At 41.6% G+C, this 8,510-nt stretch overlaps 1 protein-coding gene across 3 annotated transcripts; it reads left to right on the top strand.

Moving 5' to 3' along the window:
* The first annotated feature begins 246 nt into the window (after positions 1-246).
* On the top strand, positions 247-7,265 carry MEIG1 (meiosis/spermiogenesis associated 1). Of its 3 annotated transcripts, none has more exons than XM_070754652.1 (4): positions 247-346; positions 2,849-2,984; positions 3,791-3,956; positions 7,050-7,265. In XM_070754652.1, exons 2-4 carry the CDS (start codon positions 2,857-2,859, stop codon positions 7,176-7,178), a joined length of 423 nt encoding a protein of 140 aa, XP_070610753.1. In that variant the 5' UTR covers positions 247-346; positions 2,849-2,856; the 3' UTR covers positions 7,179-7,265. The 3 variants fall into 3 exon arrangements, with proteins under 3 accessions (XP_070610753.1, XP_070610755.1, XP_070610754.1); XM_070754654.1 differs by lacking the exon at positions 247-346 and adding an exon at positions 353-575; XM_070754653.1 differs by lacking the exon at positions 247-346 and adding an exon at positions 633-840.
* The last annotated feature ends 1,245 nt before the right edge of the window (positions 7,266-8,510 follow it).

Raw genomic sequence — 8,510 nt, 5'->3', positions numbered from 1 at the left:
GACTAAATTGTACTTACTCTGAAAAAACAGAGAGCAACTTCAAGAGCAAAAGCACGAGGTACAATTTATATATGGAACTGATAATAATAAACCAATAAAATTAAAGCAGCGCCCACTGTTTTGGACTACAATTCCCACAATCCCATCACTTCTGTCACGCTCACTTCCGGGAACTAGCGGCGAATAGAATCCGCTGATTGGCCCAAACAGACGAAGAGCCCACCTCCCGCTAGATTGGTCCTCGCCGGCAGCTCCGATTGGCTCGGAGCCCTGAACATGGTTGGTTGCTAAGCAACCGGGTAACAGCCGAGGGTGTGCGGGACGTGCGTGGAAGAGCACACCTGAGGTAAGCCAGGGCCGGCTGGAGGAAGCCGGCTTCCCTTCGGCTGAGCATAAGTGTTGCCAGCCCGGCCTGAGGAGAGGAGGCCAGCGATGGAGAGAAAAATAGGGGAAATGAGGGCTTCTCGTTTTCCCGTTCCTCATAAACATCGTTTTTGATTGGTCGGCACTTAAGGCCCCGCCTCCTTTGGATGGCAACTACGCCCCCGGGACGCTGTATCGCGAGATTTTAGCGGGTGAGGCGAGAAAAGGGCTCTACGTGCTTGGGCCGTTGGTTCACATTTTGGCGGGAAAATTTTCTGAGGGGCGAACCGTGCGCGTACCGGGCGAGAGATTTGGGACGCTGCTGCACACGGCCTAGGATTATATAAAATTTATTTTTAAAAATATAATTTTTAAATATAGATTCTATAGATCTATGAAAATATTTTTCTGAATTTTCAGTCAAAAAACGGCGACTTGAAGATTTCACTTACCATTCAGGATACCAAAAAGCAACTAGTAATTAAGCTGATAATTACAAATAAATCATCATCATGATTATATAATTAATAAATCAATCCTCAATTTCCCCGTTCAATTGAGAAAAAAAATACGCTGATCTCTCCTCAGGTTTCATAGATTATCGCTATTGTGAATCTGTTTGGGCTCCTCAGTATAAAATTGTTTTCTTTTATACATTTTTAAACCTTGTGTTTATGTTGGGTTTCTGAATTTGTTATTACTGTACTGGTCTTTAATTTTCAGCTATTTGATTTCTACATTGAAATAAGAGAGTTCAAAATAAACTCTTATTTTCCTAGAATGTTTTTTCTTCAGAGCTAAGGAATGTGTAAACTTCAGATTATGTTTTTCTATTTCAGCTTGTTTCCAAATTTAATATTTTGATAACTAAACACGACTTGCCTCTAAATTACCCTAAGAGAGGGCTTGAAATGGCAGATTTTCATGATAAATCAAACATGCCTGGGACCTCTGCCGTCAGGCATGGGGGAATTGAAATATCTTCCCCAGGCCTATATAATTTATGTGCATGTTTTTTTAAATTATGGGTTTTTAACTTCGTATTATTAGATTTGTATTGTACATTGTTTCTATCACTGCTGTGAGCCGCCCCAAGTCTACGGAGAGGGGCAGCATACAAATGGAATGAATGAATGAATGAACAAACAAACAAATAAATATACACTGCTCAAAAAATAAAGGGAACACTTAAACAACACAATATAACTCCAAGTAAGTTAAACTTCTGTGAAATCAAACTGTCCACTTAGGAAGCAACACTGACAATCAATTTCATTTTGTTATCAGCACATTCAACTTTGTACAGAACAAAGTGTTCAAGGAGAATATTTCATTCAATCAGATCTAAGTTTATTTGAGTGTTCCCTTTTTTTTTGAGCAGTATAGAGATATCTATTGTAGGTGGGGGTTCCTACTTACTGCCACTACCGGTGTGATGCACGCACAGCTCCATGTTGCTGATGTGCATGTGTGCGCGCCCTAGTGAGATTTTGCTTCTGCGCATAGGAAGCAAAATCTCATGAGAGGACACACGCATGAGAGAGATTTTGGCAATTTTTTGTTCTGTACATACACAGAAGCAAAAAAAAATTGCTGAAATCTAACGTGCGTGCATCCCCTCACAAGATTTTTCTTCCTGCACATGCACAGAAGCAAATTCTCACTGGGGCGCTTGCGCATGCACGCCAGCGACGTGGAGATGCACGCACAGCCCATTTTTTGCTACTGGTATGCAGTGTGGCCCGTACTGGCTAGCACCCCAATACTGATCTATTCCCAACTGGATAGGTAGGCCTAGACCTAGGACGACAAATGAGCCCAAAATTCACATTGCATAGTGGGACATTTGTTAAGTGACTTTTGGCCCGTTTTAAGACCTATTTTGCCACAGTTGATAAGTTAGCAACTTGGCTTTTAAGTGAATCTGGCTTCCCCCATTGACTTTCTTGGTCAGAAGGTGCCAAAAGGTCTTCACATGATCTGGGGGAACTTTGCAACCATCATAAGTGCGATATGCCAAGAATTTTAAATTTTGGTCACGTGGGCATGGCCATAGAGATTCTGCAACGGTCATTGTGACAAATAGTCATAAGTCACTTTGTTCAGTGACGTAACTTTGGTCGCTAAATGTACTCTTGTCCTCTACCTGCATTGTAAAAAACATTGTAAAAAACCTCAAAACCGTGAAGATTTTAAGGTCTTTTTTTGCTAGACTGCCTTTTTATTAAGGCCCTGGTAGCCCAGTCATTAGAACGCAGTATGACTCTGTCCGCTGCCAGAAGTTTGATTCTGACCGGTTCAAGCTTGACTCAGCCTTCTGTCTTCCTGAGGTTGGCAAAATGAGGACCCAGAGGATCTATTGGGGGCAATAGGCTGACTCTAAACTTGCTCAGAGCGAGCTGCAAAGCAGTGTGAAGCGGTAGATAAATCTTAAGTGCTGTTACTATTTATATTCCTGGTATCATGTTTGTTGTTTTTTTTGCAGAAGCGCCTATGGAAAGTTCAGCTTTGTTTATGGACAGTAAGAATATGGCCTGTGCAACTTTCTCCTCTGGGGAAGCCCATATGACAGATAAGCCTGGTACGTCCTTCAGTAGAGGAGCAGATAGCCCTGAAGACACGTAAGTGGTGATCGTGCAGGGTCATCGGGGCGACATCCCGTTGATGGAAAGTTTGAGGATGTAAATCGTTGGAATGATTATAATCATATCTCAAGAGGTTGGCGGGAAGGAAGGAAGGAAGGAAGGAAGGAAGGAAGGAAGGAAGGAAGGAAGGAAGGAAGGAAGGAAGGAAGGAAGGATCGTTCATTCATTCTATGGTATCAAGCTGCAGTTCACAAGTTAAATGGGCCTGTTAGGAACTAGAACCAAATATGGGAGGAGGCAAAATGGAGATCTACAGATAGTATATTTATTATTTATTTGTTAAACTTATTTGCTGCCTATTTTGCCCTGAGGATACTCTAGGTGGCTCTGCTTCCTAAGAGCTTTTCTTCCGCCTTACTTTCTTTTCAGAAGCAAAGGGACAAATCAGGATTTATATTTATTTATTTATTTATTTGATTTTTATGCCCCCCTTCTCCTTAGACTCAGGGCAGCTTACAACATGTTAGCAATAGCACTTTTTAACAGAGCCACCATATTGTCCCCACAATATATTAGCCTGGAAAGAATAACCAAAGGAGGGGAAATCTGGGTCTAAATCCATGATTATTTATTCCCTTTTTCAATATTAGCTCTGTTTTTCAAAAGTACAGCTGCTTTTTGTCAAAAACAATTGGTAGGTCTTTTGGAGGGTATCAAAGCAGTTCATAATGCAGTTATACCTTTAATTATGTTGATTTAGTTGCAATGTCTTTTCATTTTAAAAAAATGGTGTTTCTTCTACTCTTTTATGCATATCATTGCAATTGTTTTTTAAAAACCAGCAAGTTAGCCAGTGATGTTTCTGGGGCAACAGCCAGTATTGATCGCAAGCCAAAATTCATGCAACGGGCCAAAACATGGTCGGATGAAGTTGAAAACCTATACAGATTTCAGCAAGCTGGTTATAGAGATGAAAATGAATATAAGCAAGTAAAGCATGTGGATGTGGTAAGACTTGATTTTAAGAATTGAGTATTTGAAATGAAATGAAAACTTACTATTGTGTACAATAATCTCCTTAGCTTTGTGGTACTTTCTCATCATTTCCTTCTGGCTTGCTTTGTTGCTGTTGGTAAAAAAAAAAAAAAAGCACCATCAGAGAATTTGTTTTGTGAAGGTTTCTCAAATAAATGAAAGGTAACTGAATTGGTGCAACATGGCAAAGCATGAAAGGTAGGTTGGAAACTTTTCAAATACACTCCTTTTTCTAAAGATTTACTGGTCACGTATTAACATTTGCTGAAGAGCTGCTATCATACACCTATGTTTACCTGCCTTGCAATGTGTTTTCTGCATTTAATTAATGTTTTAGTTTATATTTTGTGAATATGTTTTATGTATATATATATATATAAATAAGCTGCCTTTGATTTTTTGAAGAAACTTTAAAGGGGCACAGAAATTGACTTAAAAATAAAAATACAAATTCACAAATGCTGTACAATTCACATATACACAAGATTGTAGTTCTCAGTTTGGTTATTGGAGCTAAATCAGGTTGGGATAGCTGGGAAATAAATGTTCAGCCCTTTATTCTTTCCACTTACAATCCTGCTGCCCTGGAAATCTGCCAGGCTAATAATGGCTCTTGACCATGGTTAGTTGTCGAGACCAGGATGTGCTTATTTCTTTATTCAACCTACGACATATCATACATGCAGGAGCAATATATAAACGTTTCATCCAGATAAGTAGAACCCAGTAAAATCTAAATGTTAAAATTATGATGTGCTTCTCTTTGCTCTCCCAATAATAGTAGCTGTATTTGTGTCTGATAAACAACAGAAAACTAGTGCAATATATATATTAGGTATTAGGTTACCTACATTTTCCTTTTTACTATCAATCACCTGAAGGGATAATGAATGGTTATTTAATTTACCTGGTGGTTTTTTAGCTTGGAGGGATTTGGAGATGGCCGAGAAGGCAAAATCTGAATATAACCCCCTGTTAAAACCACTGTCAGTGAATTCACATTGAAAAGAGCTGGTGAAGCAAAGATTTTGAATTGTCAATCAAAATCAGAAAATGGGCTAAGCGCATTTAATAGCATGGGAATGGCATAAGACACTTTTCACGTGTGATCAAACATATTTTGTTGGTTCAGTCATGTGTCTAGTCAGAAACCAAACTATTTAGGGCATTAAATTTTTGATTGGGCCCAGAAAAAATAAATTAAGTTACTTTCATGTGCATGACTATGTGAGAAATTATTTCTTTCCATTTGGGAATTACATAGAAAGAGTTGAGCTGTTATTTATTCCTGGCGGTCCCTGCCTTAACTCCATGGTTAATTCAGGGGCCTGGAGTGCTGGCTTCAAAGTAGCCATTCTCTGTTTATTCTTGGCTCCCTGTCACTAAGGGTGGAGGCAAAGGGTGGATTAGTCCCCTGATCAGAGTAGAGATTTTGTGGGAATATTGAGTGGAAAGTGGGATCTCCATTAGGTAGAAACACCCATCAGCGAGGGATTGAAAAATGTTGAAATTGGGGTGAATATGCCATGGTGTTGCTGGAGATTTTTGGAGAAGCACTTCCTAAGCACACTTTGATATGTGCAGAGGGAGGGAGGGAGGGGCAGAAAATCTGACCACCCAAACTGTTTTTTTAATCTTGGGTTTTAAAAAAGAAGTGCATGACACATAACAGTCATTGGCTGGCATCCAAAAAGCTAGTCCAGAAGGATTCTCTAATGGAGGGGAGCTCCTGAAACTCAGCCAGCCACCCACCTCATCACAAGTCTAGTTTTTTTTAATCTCTCTCAACCCTCAGGAGCACTTGGTGATATAATGTTGTGGGCAGGCAGAGCTGCGTGGCCATCAGCTGTTCAAAGATACCATGAATCCCTCTAAATTAGGCCCAAATCTTGGAACAAGTAATTGGCTTTCGGCCATTCTGCTAAGAACCCACATAATGGATCCATGAGAAGTAGATTTTCTAGGCTTCTTAAAGAATACTGAATTGCACAGTTATGGACAGAACAAATGGAGGGCTATGCCACCCTTGACTAATCAATAGGACTTGCCTGCATAACAAAAAGGGCCATTTAGGGATCACAGCTGCATCTCCTGTGCGCTCTGGCTGCCTCAGCGCAACCTGGCTTTGAGCCAAGAGACGGCTGGCAGAGACGGCTTCCAGAGGGGCCCTGTGGCAATCATGAGATGGGTGCTCTGATGCTGGTCAGGAGGCCACCGAGATGGTGTCTGTGTTCCCTCCTTCAGACGGAGCGAATGAAAATGTTTTCTCCTCCTCATAACACTTCAGAAAACCTAGATCCACCCTGAGGGTCATTTCATTGTGAAAAACAGCTCTCCCCCCTCTGAGGGAACTCTTTCCCCAGTCGCTGGAGTCCTTTGATGCCGTATAAAACGACTGAGTTGGTCCTTACTCTTAAATTATACTTTTGCCCCCTCTCTTCTCAACCATATCAAAACTTCACTAGTGTTTTCTAGTCTTCATCAAAATCTGCAACGATATTAATTTTGATAGAATCCTCAAAACTTTGATTCTTTTTTTTCTGATAAGATGCATTTTGAGAGCACAGAAAACACTCAAGTTTACTATTGAAAGTTAAAGAAAATTAAAAGTATTGCTCACTGAGACATTTGGCCAAGCCTTCTGAATGGAGGCTACGGAGGAAAACGATAAAGTTTGAGCGGCACAAGACGACTAGTCATTCGAACCTTTGCAGGCACAAAGAGATAGGGGACGTTGTGCTTAAAGCCGGCTTGAAAGGGACTCAAACTGTCCCCATTTGAACAGAGCGGAAAGGTCACAGAATTCCATGCCAATAGAATCAGAGTCAGAACTCTTTTGGGAGAGAACGTTGAAAAGGGGAGGTTGTGAAATCCTGGGTTTCTTCCTCTCCGCATTGTCCACTTTGCATCAGGTTTGGGATCCTGTGCTCAGCGCACCTGGTCTCCTCCTGTATATTGTATGCATGGTATTTAGCGTGTGGCCCTTATTCAGGTTCCCCATGGTAAATGCGTGCCCAGCCATTCCAAGGACACATGGGGCCTTTCCTTCTTCTTGTTTGCCTGCAGGTGGAAAGGTGGCCAGAAACTGGATTTGTGAAGAAGCTTCAGAGGAGGGACAATACTTTCTATTATTATGATAAGGAAAGAGAATGTGAAGACAAAGAAGTCCATAACGTTAAACTGTATGGCTACTGACCTCTGTGCCATCCAATGTTTTTAGAAATGATTCCCCCCCCCCCCTCTTGAATAGAATGGAACCCATTAAAAAGTTTTTAAGAGTAACTCGGTCTGGTTTTGTGTGTGATTCCTGTTTGTTTGTTTTGTCAAGCATGTGTTAAATAACAGATATAGGTATAAACATGGTCATTAATACATGAAATGGATACGAATAAAGGGGAGCATTAGGGCAGGGACGGCAGGCAAAATGGTGCACTTATGCACGCCCCTTTCAGACCGCTTAGGAATGGGGTGAGGTCAACAATAGAGAGTCTAAGGTTAAAGTTGTGGGGCTTTGGGGAAGAAATCACCGTCGGGGAGCGTATGCCAGGCATTGACTGGAACACACTACCTGTGTATTCACTTCATCTGTGGAAAAAACAAAAGTAAATGTATATATTTTAACGAGCAATGTGAAAGATAACATATTGATTTTGAGATTTCTGTTAGTTGGGGGATTCTGAAGGCTGCGAAGGTCTGTCTGTTTACCCAGGGATGAATTTAGTGGACTTTGGGTGGGTGTATTGTACTGTCATCTTGGCATGGCCTACTTTGTGTAATGTGTTTTCTGTGTAATGTGGCTATAAGTTTCTCCCTGGCTCTGCAGTTCCATTTAAGCTCTGTTTCAGTAGGTGAATTTGGTAGGAAATTTTGTGAGCCATAACTGAGTCTAGATTGCTACCTTCAAAGGAAAAGGATGAAATTGTGTGTGTGTGTGTGTCTGGGGTGTCCTTGATGCTCTCCGAGCTTGGCGGTTTTCCTGCAGATGTTTTGTGACCCAACTGGTTAACACCCTCAGCGCACAGTTCAAAGAGCACAAAAAGCACCAACAGGGGAAGGACCTGCTGCTCTGCAGCAAATGTGACCAGGTTGTTTGTGAGGGCTGCGTGTACCTACAAGGTCTTTAAGGCACAATTAATTCCTCTGTGACAAAAGGTGCTCTCCTGAAATTGTATGTAGGTGTGCGTGGTATGCAGCTCCTCTGAAGCGTGGCCTTTATTACCCTTGAAGGACAACAGCTCCTGTTCATGACATTTATGCTACAACGTAGGCTTCTTTCACCCTTGAATATATAAACGTTTAAGGAGGGTCATATTTTCCTTCAGCATTTTATCAGGGAACAAATCGAGACCTGCTCTGAACTAAGAGCGGAAAGTCCTGGAGAAGGGACCTGCTGGCCCCAGGCGTTGGGGTTTGCTTTTCCTCTCCCCCCAGGCAGGTAACAACAGGCAAGGTTGGCCCTTCCCTCACCCTCCCTCGCCCTCCCTGTCATGAAGGCAGAGACGCTGGGAGAACAATCGCAGCGTACCC

The sequence above is a fragment of the Erythrolamprus reginae genome, chromosome 6 (genome assembly GCF_031021105.1).
Source record: "Erythrolamprus reginae isolate rEryReg1 chromosome 6, rEryReg1.hap1, whole genome shotgun sequence".
NCBI classification, from domain to species: domain Eukaryota; kingdom Metazoa; phylum Chordata; class Lepidosauria; order Squamata; family Dipsadidae; genus Erythrolamprus; species Erythrolamprus reginae.
The sequence above is the reverse complement of the archived record's forward strand: the minus strand, read 5'-3'. Positions and strand labels throughout refer to the sequence as shown.

Coding starts and splice junctions, on each gene's coding strand:
- MEIG1 (XM_070754652.1), top strand. CDS start 2,857: ATGGAAAGTTCAGCTTTGTTTATGGACAGTAAGAATATGGCCTGTGCA. Junction 2,985..3,790: donor GCAGATAGCCCTGAAGACAC/GTAAGTGGTGAT, acceptor TTTAAAAACCAG/CAAGTTAGCCAGTGATGTTT. Junction 3,957..7,049: donor AAGTAAAGCATGTGGATGTG/GTAAGACTTGAT, acceptor GTTTGCCTGCAG/GTGGAAAGGTGGCCAGAAAC.